Source organism: Eretmochelys imbricata, chromosome 6, assembly GCF_965152235.1.
Source record: "Eretmochelys imbricata isolate rEreImb1 chromosome 6, rEreImb1.hap1, whole genome shotgun sequence".
Classification (NCBI taxonomy): Eukaryota; Metazoa; Chordata; order Testudines; family Cheloniidae; genus Eretmochelys; species Eretmochelys imbricata.
The window spans coordinates 113873458-113893905 of NC_135577.1; the positions used below are offsets into that span (position 1 = coordinate 113873458).

At 39.9% G+C, this 20448-nt stretch overlaps 1 protein-coding gene across 1 annotated transcript in view; it reads left to right on the plus strand.

The window, feature by feature from the left end:
- The window catches only part of ASPG (asparaginase), an 82848-nt gene that overhangs the window by 21039 nt on the left and 41361 nt on the right, over nucleotides 1-20448 (plus strand). The window contains exons 4-7 of the mRNA XM_077820532.1: nucleotides 2037-2162; nucleotides 8070-8153; nucleotides 9334-9460; nucleotides 19303-19415. Of these exons, the coding sequence (XP_077676658.1) occupies nucleotides 2037-2162; nucleotides 8070-8153; nucleotides 9334-9460; nucleotides 19303-19415 (450 nt within the window). The remainder of the gene's footprint in view (nucleotides 1-2036; nucleotides 2163-8069; nucleotides 8154-9333; nucleotides 9461-19302; nucleotides 19416-20448) is intronic.

Below are 20448 nucleotides of genomic sequence, written 5' to 3' on the forward strand. Positions count from 1 at the left end.
GCTACTCTTAGCTTCTGTATCATCATATTGGAAAACTGCCTGGAAGGAGGTGGCTAGTGGTGGTGGATTTGATCTTAGTCTGTGGGGTACATCCTTAAATGATGTAAATCTGCATAGCTCCATTGAAGTCAATGGAACTACACCAGTTCATACCAGATAAGAATATGGTCCTTAAAGTGAAGCTAAATTAAATTTCCACCCATGTGTTAGTAACACTTAGCAGTAAAGTACAAATAAAATAGGACCCTTATAGTCTGGTTCCATTCTGAAAAATAACTCTGTAAAAAATTGTGGGGTTTCACATTTGTGAATCAATGATCTTCAGATCAAATCTCCTCAGGTTACAAGTTAAAAGATGGTTTGTTTTTTTCCTAATTGCCAGCCCTTCAAACTCAGAATTTAAGTCAAGCTATGTTCTTTCTGGCTGATACGTCATTCTTAATAAAGATTCTGCCACTGAAACATCAGTTAACTATATGTTGATGATGCACAGGCCAGAAGCAAATCCAGCTCGCTCTCCCGTAGCTCTTTTAGTACTACAGTGCTAATGAGAATATTAAATAAAAAAATTTGCTTTTGTAATGTAAGCAAATGAGACTCTGAAAAAACACCGGGAGCATATTGGTTGAGTAAGAAGAGACTCCTGATTATTTTTCTGACCATAACCACAGTTTAAGCTTGATTGTCTTGGGCAGTCTTATCATGACATACCACCACAGTATCATGTCAGAAGTTAAGTGCGGACTTTAGCATGTTGCAATTTGGCATCATAACATGATGATTTGTCCCCAAAGAGATTTTTGAACCATTTTATTTCCTGCATGCTTAGCTTGCAGAACTGGGAATGGCCCCATCAAATTCTGAGTAGGTGGTAATAGTACTCATTTGAGTATCTGTAGGCAAGTACAGAGGTAGAAATCGGCATGTGGTAGAGGAGGTGATATTGTCGGATGAAATAGTAGTGCAAAACTTAAACTAATGCTTGCTTATTCTGGCAAGTAACATCATTAAAAGAAATATTCCATTTCATGAAAACAAACAAACATGCTCGTGCTGACTTCCATGCTGTTGCTGGCACATGCTCAACTGAAAATCAAAGGTAAAATAGTAGTTAAAAAAATGAAGAGAGCAGAATTACACTAGGAAATGTCTTGTATGAACAGCTCATTAAATAGGAATTTTGGCCTTCCTCTTCCCCCTTCTGAAATCTAGCAGATACCTTTATTCCAACGGAATCTGCTGTGAACTGTGTGCCTTTGTACTATTACAGCCCAGAATATTATGAGGCCTTCACATTCCTTATTTTTTAAATGTGTACATGTCTTGAATAGTTCACATTAACAATAGCAGAGGTCCTTTTTTGTGAGAGCTCTTTCAGTTTGTTACTTAGCCATGGACCTACAGTAGTGACAATTTCATGCTTGTTCATCTGCCTTTGTTAGAGAATGCAGATTCATAGAAACGTGACCAATGAAAAGTTAAACATCATACAATAGTTACTTCAGTGTTAACTTTTGAACGGAAGAGGGCACTCTTACACTGGCAAATTGCCTTTCTGCCGATTGGATTAAATGAGCTGTTTTTGGTGTAGTACGATTGTACTGGTTTGCCTAATCTGTTCTTGTAAATGGTATAATCTCCAGAGTAAAAACAGCTACAAGAAATCAGACTGTGCGACAGATTTGCATATGTTAACATTCCTGTTTAACGCCATTGCTAAACTTTTCTTAATTAGCAGCCTTCTGCTTTAAAAATGCTGCATTAATATGTATACATAGACTTTGACTCTTCCATAATTAGTTAGAAGAACTAGATTTTATGTTGATTGCCTTATTAACTCTTAATTATGTTAAACTGAAAACCTGGTCTTCTCTAGGAGGAAACATATTTTATATATAAAATATAGTACTTTTAACATATAGCAGTTAAAATTGTCACCCTGCAGTAGTAGAAGTAAAGCAATATGTGTCTGATTTGTGTCAGCACAGCATTGTTCTAATTCTCCTTAATGTGAAAAAATGTCTTTTCATCTCCAGAAATACTATGAACAATACGATGGTTTTGTGATCCTTCATGGCACGGATACAATGGCATATACAGCTTCGGCTTTATCCTTCATGTGTGAGAACCTGGGTAAAACCATTGTTCTGACAGGATCTCAGGTAAACCTTAATTTTAGTCTGAGGTCAAAATTTTAGGCATTTTTGTTTTAGTGTGTCTGTGTGTAAATTGCATAGTATATTGATTAACGCTATATGCTTTAGACTTGCAGGGGCAGATTCTCAGCTGGTATGAACTGTCACTTGTCATTGATTTCAATAGAGCTATGGCAGTTCACACCAGCTGAGGATCTGCTCACAGGTTCTTTTTATTGTTCGTGTTTCTAGAAACATAAGAATTGCCATATTAAATCAGACTAGTAGTGGTTCTAGTCCAGTTGCCAACAGTGGCCAGTACTGGATGCTTCTGAGGAAGGTGCAACAAATCCTGTAGTGGGCTATTGTGTAATAACCTCTTTATACAGGAAACAGCTGCCTAAAACCAGGCTGTTAGTGGTTTGTTTAAGCCCAGGAGCACGGAGGCTTATATCCCTTTATAAATTGTTATCCTGTCCTGGGGGGTCGTGTGTGGATTATTTTTGCATCTGAATGTAGCAATTGCCTATCTCTTTGTTGGGGGGGCAATGAACTTCAATATTCTTTGTCCCCATTTTGAACCCTTTTATGATTGCCAGAACAGGATGCATGTGGTCCCTTGGCCACGGTGTGTCTAACATGTGATAGGAGTGGGATGGCTTATGCCCAACTTAGTTGGGCATGCTTCCTTTAATTTATTAATCTCCGTCAGCCTGGTGATTGGGTCTTACCACGTTGTGTCTGAGGCTGACTTTTTATGTTGCACCCATGTGCATTTTACACCAGCTGTTTTGCCAGAATGGCCACTGCTGTTTGTTTAAACACAAAAGTGCAACTCTAGTCTTAAAAGTGACTTGAAAAATGGCATTGTGAGATTTCATCTTTTATCTCCCAGTAACTTCCACATCAAATGTGATCTGTTTGCAAATAAAAATAGCTCTGAAAAATGAACTTGAGATCTGAGGAACATTCATTTTCCCAAGTAATAAAGACCCAGGTCATATTATACTTTTATTGACACAACAGGTAAGCAGGCAGCAAGTTATGATTACCACTCCTGATTGACTAAGAATTATGCACATCCTATTATTTTGTTACCCTGTCTTTCTCAACCTGCTTGTTTGTTTCATCCATCCGTTATGTTATTTTTCTTTTTAGACTGTAAGCTCTTTGGGTCAGGGGTTATCCTTTCCTCTATGGTTGTACAATGTCTAGCACAATTGGACCCCAGCCTGATTGGCATCTAGGCACTATCATAATTTAATTAAATAACAATAATTGTGTATTCCTCTTGTTTTCTCTGGTTTTGTGCAGGAGAGGCAGTGTGGTCTAGTGTCTAAAGCACTGGACTGGGACTCTGAAAACCTAGGTTTTATTCCCAGCTGTGCTACTAATCTACTAGGTGACCTTGGGCAAATCGTGTCATCTCTGTGACTCAGTTTCTCCATCTGTAAAAAGAGGATAATGATACATACTTCCTTTATAAAGTGCTTTGAGAGATTCTGATGAAATGTGCTATATAAGATCTGAGTGTTATTATTTATTATATGATTGACTTTGTACTTGGGACTTAGTAAAGAATTTGGATGATAAAGAAGGAATAGAATTCAGGTCACTGTCTCTAAATTGTGCGGGGTCTGTAGGGCTAGCTATAGTGTTTCCTTTATAAAACAAAACATTAAGGGTTTTACTTTCATTTTTTGCTGTATTGTGTTCATGGTACATGAACCAGCAGCAGAGCATGCAATCTTAACTTTTGCATTGTTTAAAGGAGCTCAGATTCCTTTAAACATGGGGATGATTTTGCTAATAAAGATTTATTCTAAAAAAGGCTTAGGAGTTATCATCCTTTAAGTAATCACACTAGGTCTCTACATTTAGCCTTGTCCTACTCTGTCAATAACAAACTGCCCGTTTACCTTTTATATCCAGCCAGGAAGGGTAGGGCAAATTATATCCTCAGATGATGCTCCGGGTAACACTGAATGAAGTGAGGCTGTTGCTCATCTTACTCTCTGTACGCTTTTCTCCCACATGCTTCCTCATTGAAGAATTGAGTACACACATTTTTTGATATTGTTGCTAACCTGGCTTTCACTTCTGAAAGAAAATATGCAGTTGCTTAATAAGACCAGAATAATTTCTTTAATGAGATGTTTCTTTAAATATAGCTATTACAATAAGAGGAAAAATATGAAAAAGCCAATGATATATTTTATGAAAAAATTCTGTTTTACATTGAGAGGGAGCAATTCCACCATCTGCTTCTGTCTAAAATAGTTAGTTTGGATGAAGAAGTAAATCGTATTCACCGTAAATGATATAATGGGAGATTGCCTTGATTGTTAGCTTCTAAAATCATTTTGGGAGCTTCTAAACAAGGTTTGAAATCTAGAAGCCTCTGTTCATTGGCTGAGCCTCAGTCAGGGGGCGGGGCTATCAAGAAGGCCAGGGCTTTATAAAGCAGTGAGCAAGCGACCAAGGAGCTTTGTGAACAGGGACTGCTAACAGGGAGTTTCGAGAGGAAGTTGGAAAGGAGAATGGGAAGGGGGCAAGGTACACGTGCCATCTTTAAAACCTTTAAACTGAACTATAATCAAAACTTCTTGATTTAAACAAAAACCCTATCATTAACCTAGGTAACTGTAGGAGAAAATGCAGGCAGAAACCCAGCAGCAGAGTGGGGGCTATCCTGTTTATTGCGTTCGGTGTAGCATGTATGATTACCTGCCCTGTGGGCAGGTGGTGTATGTGTGCATTCGGTGCAAGGAGCTCCTGGCCCTCAGAGACCGTGTATGGGCTTTGGAGGCCAGGGTGGCGGAACTGGAGGAGCTAAGGGAGGCAGAGAGGTATGCTGATGAGGCTTTCCAGGACAGTGTAGATTTGTCCCACCTCCAGTCAGACAGCCCCTGCGCTGTTAAGAAGGATGAAAGGCCCAGAGAAGGAGAGCAGTCAACGGGAACAGAGGGAAACCTTCCCATAGTTGGGACATCCTCTCTCACTGAGGTTACCTCTCTGGGGACGAGAACTCCAGTCATTAGGAAAAGGCAGGTGTTAGTAATGGGAGATTTGATCATTAGAAACCTAGATAGCTGAGTCTGTGATGACTGGGAGAACCGTATGGTGATTTGCCTGCCTGGTGCGAAGGTTGCAGATCTCTCGAGGCATCTAGATAGACTTACGTGTAGTGCTCGGGAGGAGCCGGTGGTTGTGGTACATATAGGTACCAATGACGTAGGGAAGGGTAGGAGAGACATTCTGGAGGCCAAATTTAGGCTGCTAGGAAAGAGACTGAAATCCAGGACCTCTATGGGGCATTCTCAGAAATGCTACCAGTTCCACACGCAGGGCCAGGTCGGCAGGCAGAACTTCAGAGTCTCAAAGCGTGGATGAGACGACGGTGTTGAGAGGAGGGGTTTAGGTTTATTAGGAACTGGGGAAACTTTTGGGATAGGGGGAGCCTATACAGGAAGGATGGGCTCCACCTAAACCAAAGTGGATCCAGACTGCTGGACTTAACATTAAAAACTGCTCTGCAACCTTTTTAAACTAAGAGATGGGGGAAGCCGATTGTTGCAGAAGCGCACGTGGATCAGACAGAGACTTCTCTTAAAGGAGAGTCTATTGATAGAAAGAAAAGGAGTACTTGTGGCACCTTAGAGACTAACCAATTTATTTGAGCATAAGCTTTCGTGAGTTACTCTGAAACCTGTCTATTGATAGAGATTCTCTAGGTTTTAGTCAGGAGGAGGGGATGAAAGATGATAAAGTATGGGCCAGATCAGATGAGAAACATTCACATAAAGACTCGACACATCAGAAAAGGGCAGACAAATAAACAGTGACAAGTTTTTTAAGTGCTTGTACACAAATGCTAGAAGTCTAAATAATGAGATGGGTGAACTAGAGTGCCTCGTGTTAAAGGAGGCTATTGATATAATAGGCATCACAGAAACCTTGTGGAGTGAGGACAATCAATGGGACACAATCATTCCGGGGTACAAAATATATTGGAAGGACAGAACAGGTCGTGCCGGTGGGGGGCGTGCTAGTGGCACTATATGTGAAAGAAAATGTAGAATCAAATGAAATAAAAATCTTAAATGAATCCACATGTTCTATAGAATCTCTATGGATAGTAATTCCAGGCTCTAATAAGAATATAACAGTAGGGATCTATTATCGACCACCTGACCAGGACAGTGATAGTGACGATGAAATGCTAAGGGAGATTAGAGAGGCTATCAAAATAAAAAACTCAATAATAGTGGGGGATTTCAATTATCCCCATATTGACTGGGTACATGTCACCTCAGGACAAAATGCAGAGACAAAATTTCTCGATACTTTAAATGACTGCTTCTTGGAGCAGTTGGTACAGGAACCCACAAGGGGAGAGGCGACTCTCGATCTAGTCCTGAGTGGAGCGCAGGATCTGGTCCAAGAGGTAACTATAACCGGACCGCTTGGAAACAGTAACCATAATATCATAACATTTAACATTCCTGTGGTGGGCAGAACACCTCAACAGCCCAACACTGTGGCATTTAATTTCAGAAAGGGGAAATATGCAAAAATGAGGAGGTTACTTAAACAGAAATGAAAAGGTACAGTGACTAGAGTGAAATCCCTGCAAGCTGCATGGACACTTTTCAAAGACACCATAATAGAGGCTCAACTTAAATCTTTACCCCAAATTAAAAAACACAGTAAAAGAACTAAAAAAGTGGTGTTCCCCAAGGGTCAGTCCTAGGACCAATCCTATTTAACTTATTCATAAATGATCTGGAGGAAGGGGTAAACAGTGAGGTGGCAAAGTTTGCAGATGATACTAAACTGCTCAAGATAGTTAAAACCAAAGCAGACTTTGAAGAACTTCAAAAAGATCTCACAAAACTAAGTGATTGGATAACAAAATGGTAAATGAAATTTAATGTGGATAAGTGTGAAGTAATGCACATTGGAAAAAATAACCCCAACTATACATACAATATGATGGGGGCTAATTTAGCTACAGCTAATCAGGAGAAAGATCTTGGAGTCATCATGGATAGTTCTCTGAAGACGTCCACGCAGTGTGCAGCGGCAGTCAAAAAAGCAAATGGGATGTTAGGAATCATTAAAAAAGAGATAGCGAATAAGAGGGAGAATATCTTATTGCCCTTATATAAATCTGTGGTACGCCCACATCTTGAATACTGCATACAGATGTGGTCCGCTCATCTCAAAAAAGATATACTGGCATTAGAAAAGGTTCAGAAAAGGGCAACTAAAATAATTAGGGGTTTGGAACGGGTCCCATGTGAGAGGAGAGTAAAGAGGCTAGGATTTTTCAGCTTGGAAAAGAGGAGACTAAGGGGGGATATGATAGAGGTATATAAAATCATGAGTGGTGTGGAGAAAGTGAATAAGGAAAAGTTATTTACTTGTTCCCATAATATAAGAACTAGGAGCCACCAAGTGAAATTAATGGGTAGCAGGTTTAAAACAAATAAAAGGAAGTTCTTCTTCAATCAGTGCACAGTCAACGTATGGAACTCCTTGCGTGAGCAAGTTGTGAAGGCTAGGACTATAACAGGGTTTAAAAGAGAACTGGATAAATTCATGGAGGTTAAGTCCATTAATGGCTATTAGCCAGGATGGATAAGGAATGGTGTCCCTAGCCTCTGTTTGTCAGAGGGTGGAGATGGATGGCAGGAGAGAGATCACTAAATCATTATCTGTTAGGTTCACTCCCTCTGGGGCACCTGGGATTGGCCACTGTCGGTAGCCAGGATACTGGGCTGGATGGACCTTTGGTCTGACCCAGTATGGCCATTCTTATGTTACATAAATTATTCATATATTTATACTGGATTTGCATTGCATGAACTGGAATCTCTTCTGCAGTTTATGTATAAGAAATGGGGTGTAATTTCACTCTCTTCTTTTTAGGTCCCCATATATGAATTGCGGAATGATGGTCGAGCCAACCTACTAGGGGCGCTGCTGATCGCTGGACAGTTTGTAATTCCTGAGGTCTGTTTCCCTAGCATCAGAATTTGTTTTCCTGAACCTAGTAAAACCAAATGTTTACACTTTTAAAATGTATCTGTTAACCAACAAGGACTGTGCAATGATATTTAAAGGAACCCTGTCAAGGTTAACAGACCCCTATCTGACACAGTGCACACGCTGTTGTCAGGCTTAACTTACCAGTATGTTCCTAATATATTGTATAGACTTGTCATGTCTCTGACATACTGGCTGCAGTAGACTTGAAATCAAAGATTTTCATTTGCACATTGTGCTTGGTACTGGAAACAAGTAGTAGAGTGGTGGTGGTGGAGGTGGGAATAATTAAAATTGAAGAGAAGTTAAGTACTGGTGAAATGTAGAGAATTTCTGTCTCTGTGGAGACTGTAGTGCCAGTTATGTTAATAAAGGACTTCACACTCAGCAGCTGTGGAAGCTTCCCCACACTGCCTCACTAATATGCCTGAAATCTGACCAGCAGAACCCACCCATAAAGCTGAGAGAGAGAGTAGTACCATTTTCACCCTCTTTCAGTCTGTCTCTGTTCTGACACTGCCAGTTTCATGTGGGTTAAGACCAGCCGCTTACTGACTAAGATTTTCCAAAGTGACTAGTAATTTTCAGTGCCGTAATTTTTATGGAGTTCAGCTTGAGACACATTTGAAGGGGACTGACTTTTCACTAAGCATGGAGTTGCCTGATCCCTTATAGGCATCTTAAGTTGAGCAACCAAAAATGAATGTATCCAAAACCACTAGTCCTTTTGGAAAATCTTGACCATTTTCTGTAGGCCACCAAAAAGCCATTGGACTCTGATTTTCAGATGTTTATGACAGCTCTTTAAAAGTCCTCTCTTTTCTTTTCACCTACCTCCACTTAAAGATGACCAAAAAACCCCAAAGAAACAATCTTCACTGTCTTTCCTAGATTTTGCCTGCTCTTGTGAGGGAATTATGTAACTAGTTAACTTTTAACTTTTTACGAGTTAAGGAACAATCCATAAAGTGACAGGCATGCCACTTTTTAAAAAAAATTGTGTCAGAATTGTAAATCTGCCAACTTCTAAGTAATTCTCATTACTTTAAAGATTTAGAAAACATTTTAAAAGGGGCAGACAACAGTATCTGCTTATATCTTTAATTCCTGGCTTCTACACAGACATGTTTCTTTATTTTTCTTGTAGGTGTGCCTGTATTTTTATCATAAACTGTACAGGGGAAATAGGGTGACTAAGGTGGATGCTGGGAGTTTCAATGCCTTTTCCTCACCTAACCTGTCTCCACTTGCAAATGCTGAGGTTGATATTACAAGTAAGCAATTTCATCGTTTAAGCCCTGTAATTTATGACGCATGCAAAAGCACACTGCCTTCCTCAAGAGCTGTTTCAGGATTTGATCAGTACTTACACAATTGAGACACACATTTACTTACGTATGGATGTGATTTAAAAGCGTTGTGTTATGCCGTTTGTGTCTTGACACTGCTCCATGTGCCCTAGAAGCCGTTAAAATTATAGTTGTATAAGGTATAAGAATCAGCGATTAAACAGCAGGTAGATTTTGTACAGTACTCTATTATACACAGACATGGCTGGATTGATTCTTACTAAATATCCAGATTCTTGGGAGGGAAGCATTTTGGGAATATGCCCTTCTGCCACGAAAATGCTTGGTCTGGGGATAAAATAAGTTAGGGAAAAATGAAAAAACAAAGTGGTTTAATCTCTTTAATGATTACACTGGATCCTGAAATAAGGCACAGCAGGTGGGGCAGCATCTGTACACTTTCTGACAGATCGTTCATGTCTGCACTTTGGTTCGTAGTCATTTGGTAAGGCGCTTTATTAGGTGCTCCAGAAACTAAGATCCTTTTAAATCAGAGGGACACTGTTAATGTTGTTAGGTCTAAAATTTGATCTTTCTTCCTAATTTATTTAGATGTTAGGCAATCTGGATGTGTGTTCCTGTTTTTTTTTTTGTTTGTTTTTGTTTTTTAATTATTAAAAAAAATACACAAGGATTTCAGTACCAGTATGCAAAGTTACTGTCACAAATGATTGTATATATGTGATGGATGAAGTTCCTTTTTGGTGAAGAAACTTATTTAAAACGTCAAGGTGTCAAGGGGTTGCTACAAACCTTGACTAAGATATATGTCATACTCTGAAAATTATCTGTTAGTGCCGGTGTCCAGCTAATTTAAAAAATATACCTGGGGGGTAGAAGTGGTGCAGGGGATGGATGCACTAACCTTTCACTTCCTTCCCTCATTTCTGAGTTAAGTTTCAGGCTAGTCCCTAGTGGATGTCCACCTAACTTGAAAAACCCTTTCCTGTTAGTGTTGTTGAAAAGACTGGTACTGTGACCAAAACATTAGATTAGAATTTGGAAGATCTGAGTTCTATTCCTGGCTGTGCCACAGGATTTCTGTGTAACCTTAAGAGGTCTCTGTCCTCAGTTTTCCCCAGTTGAAAATGTAAGCTTATAATACTTCTCTACCTCAGAATGCTCTTGTAAGGATAATTCCATTAATGTTTGCACAGATACTATGATGATGAGCACTGTTAAAAAAAATCCTAACTTTAATTTATTTTAATTTTTTTCAAATAATTGACAGTCCATTCAGCCACATTCCAAGATTGGAATAGTAGGTTTGTGTCTCTCAGAACTGAGGTACATCTTGTGAGATTCCCCACAATAATTGCCTTCAGAACATCTGGGAGATAAAGGGAATCTCTTTCTTACTATAGCTATTTAGTTAACATTAACTCAGGCAAATAAATGACTTGTGCAGTTAAGGAAAAAATACAGCTATTTAATGTATTAGGTTAACCAGAACACTTTCCTTCGTACTATTTCTGTATACTAGGATGAGTTATCTTGAATTTTTCTCTGAATTTTTATATACTGGGACAAATGACATTATAAATATTCAGATTTCTGAATGATCAATAATGGAATCAAGCTTTATGTAAATTCCTTCTTGGGTTCAAATGATCTGCTTTATGAGTATCTGTTTTTGTAGTAGAAAAACGATAAAGCTATCAGTTACTTTTCCTGGCCATAATGTCCCATTAAATTTTAAGCAGAACTCCCCCATTGAAATCAATGGGGAGTTTTGCTTAAAAATTGATGGCATGAATTGCCCCATTATTACTATTTGTTTCAATTTATTGCACTGTTAGTGTAGTGTCACTTGTCCAAAGTGGAAGTGTCAGTACTGAATGATTGTTTCATTTTGGAAAAACATAGTTCACAGAATACAGACAGTAACTATAACCGGTGCAGCTTTACTCTGTCTAAAATAAATTGTTTGAAACATGGTTATTTTCCCTGAGTGCACTCTTAGAATCCTCATCAGAAGCTCTGGTGGAGAAAAGGAACCATTTGGGGCTTTTAAAAACAAAACAAACCAACCCAGCTATTTTTAACCTCTCAAATTGCTTGTGTACATTGTCTTCCTTCACTTTTTTCAGACAAATCCATTTCTTTTGCTGCTTCAGTATGCTGCCAATCTGCTCTCAGTTCCAGAAGGAGATATAGGCAGTCTACAGAGACTTTCCTCTGAGAATCCAGCTCCACAGGTCTACAAACTGGAAGACAGGCTGGGCTTGGAAGGTGTGAGAGACAGACTAGGCGGAGCTGATTATCTGTTTCCAGCAAGAGAATGGAAGGTGGGAGTATAATGAGACCAGAGCCCCCTGTGACTGATTAATTGGTGCAGAAGGACGAGGTGGAGAGTTACTGCTGGCGGTTAGAGAGCTATGGTATGCTGTATCTGTCTCAGCACCAAAGAGTGAGGCAGAATAGAGAAGGATAGTCTGCACTCTGCATCTGCAGCAGCCTCTTCACCTCCAGTTGCTCCTCTCATTTATTTCCCCCCATTGGTCCATGCTCCAACTGATCAGTCCTTGTGGTTGGTTTCTGACCTCATCAATCCTCTTTTCCTTTAATGCCCCTGGTCAATATTTAGAAGTTTCCTGTGGCTTTGTCAGCACCTTCCTTCAGTCCCTCCCATTGTCCATCTCTGGACCCACTGGCTATATCAACTTCCCCAAAGTTTTGGCTCTGGTGAACTTGATTCTTGTAGGCAGCGGTGAAAAGATTCCAGAGTGCTGTTCATGTGAACAAGCCTCAGGAAGCTCCCATGAAATACTTACTTTAAGCTCCTGATGCAGCATAGGACAAAAAGCATTGGAATACATTGAAAATATATTTGTAATATTTTCAGTGATCAAGAATAGACCTTGACTCCAGTGGTGCCTTACAGATTTGAACGGGGCAGACAAAAAAGAAGCCCAGGCTAATTACTAACTACAGTGTATAAGGACACAGTCTCTGTGCATTTCATAACTTATTTCTCACTTCAGCTACTCTTTATTGCCTGAAAGTATCAAACTAAATTATGCTTCTTTATTCTACGTAGTTTTTCTCAATCACACATGCATGTGGTTTATTAGCATAGGGATTCTGAGTGCTGAGGTTGTCATCATTGTGGTTTTGTTTGTTTGTTAAAGAAACATTGAAAGATTTATTCAGGAAAAATCAAGTACATAAAAAAATTGCTTGGATTTTGCAGATAGATACAACAGAGAGATACAAGAGGGAAAGTTGAGAGGATACACACTATCAAACTTAATAGCATCACTAATGTAAAAGAGAGAGGATGGCATTGGCCAGGTTACTGTGTTTTGCTTGGCGGGATTAGGCAGTTCCGGTTGTATATAGTTAAAAGCCCAAGTCATTTATTTATTCATATTATCAAGGTAAATGCCAGCTCTGTACATTGAGGTATTTTTTTCTTACAAATACAGACGTGATTATTGTAATGAATATTTAGTTGGGATAGACTCCTTTCAAAAGGTGTGTATCAATTATGACAAATTATTGCCAGAAAAAGGCGGCTGTATTTTTAGTCTTGCTTTCCACCTTTAAGAACCATCCATAAGTTGGTTTGTGCTCTCCACCCATTGGCTGTCACCCTGAATGCTCGTGAACACTGGTGTAGCTTATATAATGGTACGACTTGCCTGTCACTTTGCAGAGAAGGGTGAGAAGAAAGTGCTGCTGTTTTACTGGAGCTTTCAATCATTAAAAGCTGTATTTCTTGTTTGATTTCATAACTTTGAGTTCAGTCACCACACCTTAGGGAGGTGTCACTTTTAAAGCTACTGTACTTCTATAATAAATGAGTTTAAACCTGTATTGTGGCTTTTGTGTATGTGTTGCCTAACAAAAGTTTGCTGCTTTCTAGAATGTGTTGTATTAGTTTGATTTCTTTCCCTCTGTCCTGATGTATGGTCTTGTCTTTATTAGATTAGACCGAAAGAGACAAGACTTTCACTATCTGATACTTCTGTAAAGGGAAAAGAGGTTTTCACTTACCTTCCAGGACCTATGACCCTGGAACCTTCCACATTCTTACTCCTTTCTATTCAGTAATTCTAAACCTTTCAAGTGAACAACATCCTCAGTACAGACATTGTGACATCCTATCTTGGATATCTCAGATATTACACCTTATGGGATATAAAACACAAATTTAAAGTCTGCACAATATACTAAACCAACCTCTTCATATTTCTACTGGATTGTATGGTAACGGTGGTGTCATAGTCTGGTTTGTGCTGAGGCTTAACAGTGGAACAGAAGCTAGTCAGACTTCCGGACACCACCCCTCTTCTGTCCCTCAACCTCTCCTCCAAAAACAGTTTAGCATACAGTTATGTATGAAGGTCAAAACTTTCAAACTTGGCTGCTTAAAATTAGACTCCTCAAAAAGTGGCCTGATTATTTCAGAAAGGTCTGAAGTCAAAGGGAATTGTGAATGCTTGGCACATTTGAAAGTCAGACCACCTTTGTAGGTGTCTAATTTTTGGCACCCGATTTTGAAAACCTTTAAGGTTTACAATTTTTGTTTTTATATCTCATATGCTTTGGCCTATTTGCCTTCCTGCCCCAGGCCATGTTGGACATTTAGTACACTAAAATATAATTACCTAACTTTTAAAATAGTGTACATCCTCTTTAGGGGCTTGCCTGTTTCTGAGAAAGATGAGTAATGTGCTATCTTTGTTCCTAAAATAATCAGCTTTGTACTCAAATTTACATAATGCAGAGGAGTATGTATTCTACATCAGTTGGAAGCTTTTTTTTACAAGCATAGCCCATCCAAGTCAGAACAGGTTGCTCGTTATCTGTTGCAATGTGCCAAAAGCTCAGTGAATAACTTCACTAGTTATTCAGTTCATCATATAGGATTCCATAAAGTATTATTCTGAACACAGAAAGGTAGAATTTCTCATACTTCATCCGCCTATCCATAAGCTTCCTTACTTCATATTGGCAGTTCTTAAGATTATTTTCATCAAACAATCCATACAACCTGATGTAGCTGCAGAAGTTGTGGGATAGCGCGTTCATCCAACAGAATGACATAAATTGAGCCATTATATGGAAAATTTCTCCATTCCTTGGATGTTGTATATGGTAACACAAACAGTGCAAAAGAATTACTGAATGAGTTTGTGTACGGCTCTCTGCCTTTTTTGAAATGGCTCAAAACAAGCCTTAGCTGGACATGGAAGGATTTTACACTTTTGTTTGTTTGAGAACTAATCCGGCTCAGTTGGACTGATTAGCTAGGAAGCCAGAGCAGAATGTATGAGTGGTGGTAATTGCAGGATGGAAAAATGTCATTTGTAAAGACAATTGCTACTCTTATCCCTGAAGTCATGATCTGCATTAAGCAGATCGACAAAACTCTTGGTGTGGGGAATGATGCTAACTAGAGGAAAGTTTTCTGGCTATATTAGTTTATTTAAAATAGATATCTCTTCTGGGCTAAGTTACTTTCCTCCATTAATGCTGTAACATTTTGAACACAGAGCATTATTCAGTAGAGCGCATTTTCAGACATAGGTTCAGAAAATATAAGGTAAACATTAGACCTATCCTGGTTATCTCAGCTTTAGTCTTCTTATCTTGGCATGGATCTCTAATGAGAGATGGTTTAATCTTATTTTGGCAAAGTTAACCAGGATAGGTCTAATTCACTCGTAAGTACGCTGATAGTTTCCAAAGTAGGTAACATACATTCTGAAGGATATCTCAGCAAAGTCTAATCTTTGACTGATATGGAAGAAAATAAGCTTTCATGTCCTTTAGGTGACACTGGCTTTGAGTGTAGATGAGACTGTTCGTTTTTTAAAAAAACCCTCGTTGCAGGGGAAAAAGAGAAGTGAGGATCCTTGGGCATCTTCGTAAATAACGCTGCTGCTCTTTCTCCTCCCACCTATGAGTATGATGAACAGGGCTTGAAAAATTTCTTTAACACCACTAGCCTGGACAGCCTACTGGCCTGGGTGAGTGAGATTACTACCGCTTCAGCCCTCAAGGCCCTACTCCAAGCCACACCTACCAATAACTTTGCCCCAGTAAATTCTTCCTTGCTAAATAGAGTCAAGGGGTTGGAATCAAACTATGGGAGACTGAGTGATGGGGATTTACAAGTCTAGTTAATGTTTCGGTACAGTTTGTCACAGGCACATATAAGAGTTTCCCTTGACAGAATCCCAGAAAGAAGCTTTTGTTTGGGATGTGCATTATAACAGCTTCCAGATGGCTTCTTTTGTTGCAGCTTCTTTTGTAAACCTTGTAGGCCACTTTTCCCCTGTTTTATTTAAACCCTAAGAGTACTTCAGCTATTCTGTATATGAAGAGGAAGCCATGCTGGATGCAGGAAGGGGAACAGTTGGAACGTTGTGGGAGACAGAATCTTAAACCAGTGTAAAATGGTATAAAAGTGAGGCGAATAAGTGAAGCTCGCTATTATCATCGAATACTGGCTTGCTGCAGTAGAGTTGATCCATCTTCAAAGGCTAGGTATCGTGGTCTGTAGGGCTATTACGGTGGAATGCTTTTCGCTGCTGATTTAGGATCCTGCTTTGCAGCTGAAGTTTTATCAAACACAGTGTTTTTCAGATTATAGAAAGCATTTGCACGTTACATGATTGAACATATAGATGTGATTCATTTGAGCCATTAGGACTTGATTAACACTGAGCATCTGAGCATACATCCAGTGCCTTCTGTCTTTCTGCTATTAATTTTACTTTAGTCCATGGACCCTTCCTCTGCCCTGCTGCAGGAATTAAATTTTGTAGCTATACGTGCTCAGGTTGAATCTGCACATACATCCCACTGCTCTCTCTCATCCTCAGCAGAGTGGGGATCCATTTGCTCATGAGTGGCTGATTCTTTCACCGTCATGAATATCACTTTCAATCTGTTTCACAATGTATGAGTAAAAACATTTATCCATATAATCCCCTTGTTTGTTTTTTCTGTAAGCGCTGTGCTGAGACCCTTGTGACGTTTCTGCTATCTTACTTGCCAGGCATGGGATAGTGTTGGGAAGTTCATAATAACTTTATGCTTGTAGATGATATCAGATATGTATAGCCTGTCTTGATTGTTAGAAACCTGTCTTGTCCTAGCATCAATGAGGGGAAAATTGTTTTACTGGGATTTGGAAGGAGGCTTTTAAATATATTTTGGATATTCTTGAAAGCAGCTGTGACTATTGATTGCAAGAAATCGGGATAGTAGCTGAATGTTTTCAGGAGTGACTAATACTTTACAAGACACAGGACAAGTCTATAATAATATGTATCCTAATTTTTTATCTGTCCTTGCAGCCTAGAGGCTTCTCCATAAGTGAAAAGAAACAGCTCGTTTTCCATTGTGAGCTAAGTTTTACAGCATGGCCTGTGCTTTTCGTGAAATATGGTACTTGAAGCCATGGGTGGTTGTATGCCAGTGTACTACTGGTGGAATTCTGCACTACTGCGCATGCGCAGAATTCATCGCCCCTGCAGATTTCTTTGTTTTCCCTCAGAAAATGACTTTCTGATGGGGAAGCAAAGGGAAGCCATAAGTGTAGTCATGAGACCCTCCCCAGCAGTATGTTTTGGGTGCCTAGGGCAGCCGGTGGAGAGGTAAATCACTGTGGGGCAGGGGGCGGGACTGGGGAAGACCCGGCTGGTGGCTCCTACCTGTGCTGGGTTCAACTCCTAGTCCCGGCTGGGCAGGGGAGGATGGGACTTCCTCTTCCCCTGCATGGCATCCAGGGCCAGGTCAGACCCACCCCCAGATTTCTCCCTAGGCTGCAAGAAGCTCTGCAAATTCCCTACCCATTGCTCCTCAGCTGCAGGGGGAAGGATCACTGTACAAGGAGCTGCTCCTCCATCCGCCCAACCCCCGTGCTTCTATACCCCCCCCCCCCCCCATATACAGACCCTCCTGCTGAGCCTCACCCCACCCACATCCAGACCCTCCTACCAAGCACCACTCCCCCTGCACCACCCCAAGGAGCCACCCGCACCTGGATCCCCACTCTATGGTGCCTCAACTAGCGGTGCACCTGGATCCCCACCCCACTGAGCCCCACTCCCCCAGCATCTGGACCCCCACACTGAACCCCCCACACCCAGACCCTCCTGCCAAACTCTATTCCCCCACCCACAGATCCTGCCCAGCTGAGCCCCAACCACCTTCACCTGGACCCCCCTGCAGAGTCCTATTACTGTTGCACTCAGAACCCCCCAACAAGCCCCTATGCATCCAGATCACTGCCTGCACCCAGATTGCCCCACACAGAACCCTCTCCACCCACACCTGGATCCCCCCACACTAAGCTCCTCCACACTTGTATCCTGCCGGGCTGAACCTGCCTGCCCACATCTGGTGCACTTGACACAGAAGAGCAGGGCCCTGGGGTGTTTCTAGGGCAGGCTTGGTCCTTGCACTGTGTCAGGATTGGATGCAGCCTCACTGCTGAGCCATGTCCTGGGTGTGGGGGGGAAGCTGCTGAGTGATCGCCTACCTCTGTGCAGCCAATGGTCTGTACTCCCCAATGCCATGGTGGAGCCTCAACATTTATTTGACAAAAAACATTTGCAGAATTTTGCAGAATTTTAAAATATTATGCACAGAATTTTTTTTTTGGCACAGAATTTTTAATTTTTTGGCGCAGAATGCTCTCAAGAGTATTGCCAAAGCCCCTTCTACAAGTTGTCAGTTATTGACATTTCTCTCTTGCATTGGAGTAGTAAACTTTTTGAAATCCATAATGCATGATTTGGCTTTTAATAATAGAACACAAACAGACTATTAAACAGCTGGCATCTGGCTTTAAATATATAATCACAGTTAATTGAATCCTTGCTATTTTATTTAATCATTAGTAACTACATTATAAGGTCTGGAGATGATTAGTGGCAACAGTAACAACATCTGTCTTTAATATGACATTCGGAATTCGTGTCACATCTTTCATATTTGAGAAGATGTATTTTTTCTGACTTAGAGTACTTGTTGGTATTATTCCAATTACAAAGTAATGAAGTCCTGATTAGAATGTGTGAAAAATACATATTTCATTTACGTTAGACCTTCTTCATACCATTCTGTTGCCCCCAAACCTTCCGAGTATTCTAAACAGGTGAAGGTAGAGGGAGGGTAGTTTATAACAGGGGATAGTAATGATGGCATAGGTGTAAGTGTATTATTAGTCAAGCACTTTGCACAATCACTGAATTAACTTTACATTTTCAGAAGATAGTATTAGAATGTATTGTCAACGTCTTTTAACAGCAGATCATGCTGTTCATTAGTAAGGACCAAACAGATACACTTGCATTTAACATTTCTTGTCTTAAATTAGTATTTTATAACCAAGCTGCTGTATTAAAAAAAATCTCTCCTGGGGGAGTAATAATGTGGAAACTTTGCTGCTGAATAATATTGATTTTTTTCTGGAGATCTAAATTATTTGGAATTTTTAAAATATAAATATTTTAAAATATAGCATGTTAAGGCCTGACCTAATGGTTCCTTTAGATGATGTTGAAATATAGGATCATAATAAACACAGTGAGTGAGATCAGCTATTGTTGCTACTCTTGATTATCACTTCACTTCTCCTTTTTAATTTTTTTTTGTATGAAGGTCATATTAATGAATTATAGTACAGACTTTAAAAATAAGGAAGTGTGAGGTACTACAAATACACTTGATATAATGTTGTGAAGTTTAATTAAATGAGCAGTGAGACTTCTCTTTCTTTATGGTGTTCTATTTCTCTTTACCAGTTAACTGGGAGACAGTGTGGAGAGCCAACACCACAAAGAAGTTTAAGGTCCACACTAACATGAACAGGAATGTTGGGCTGCTGCGAATCTTCCCAGGAATTAATGCTGCCACTGTAAGTATTTTGTTTTTAATTGTTGAAATGGTAGAGAGAGTATCCAAACTCATGGCTGCTTGGTCTAACAGAGCTGCAGTGATGCAATATCTGTTGTTATAGATGGAAAAACTGATAAGATCTTTTTGTAAAGGGAAATCATGCCTCACCAATCTATTAGAATTCTTTGAGGGGGGCAACAAGCATGTGGAAAAGGGTGATCAAGGTCCCTCACCAAAGGCTCTTAAGCAAAGTAAGCTGTCATGGGATAAAAGGGAAGGTACTCTTGAGGATCAGTAAGTGGTTAAAAGATAGGAAACAAAGAGTAGGAATAAATGGCCAGTTTTCAGAATGGAGAGAGGTAAATAGTGGGGTCCCCGGGGATCTGTACTGGAACCAGTACTGTTCATATAATCATCAGTGATCTGGAAAAAGGGGTAAACAATGAGGTGGCAAAATTTGCAGATGATACAAAACTACTCAAGATAGTTAAGTCAAAAGCAGACTGTGAAGAGTTACAAAGGGCTGTCACAAACTGGGTGAATGGGCAAGAAAATGGCAGATGAATTTCAGTGTTGATAAATGCAAAGTAATGCTCATTGGAAAACGTAATCCCAACTATACATATAAAATGAGGAGGTGTAAATTAGCTGTTATCACTCAAGAAAGAGATCTTGAAGTCTTGGATAGTTCTCTGAAAACATCCACTCAATGTGCAGCAGCAGTCAAAAAAGCTAACAATGTTGGGAATCATTAGTAAAAAAGGAATAGATAATAAGACAGAACATATCATATTGCTTCTGTATAAATCCGTGGTACGCCCACATCTTGAATACTGTGTGCAGTATTCACCCCATCTCAAAAAAAATATATTGGAATTGGAAAAGGTACAAAAAAGGACAACAAAAATGATTAGGGGTATGGAACAGTTTCCATATGAGGAGAGATTAATAAGACTGGGACTTTTCAGCTTGGAAAACATGACTAAGGGGGGATATGATAGAGGTCTATAAAGTCATGAGTGGTGTTGAGAAAGTAAATAAGAAAGTGTTAT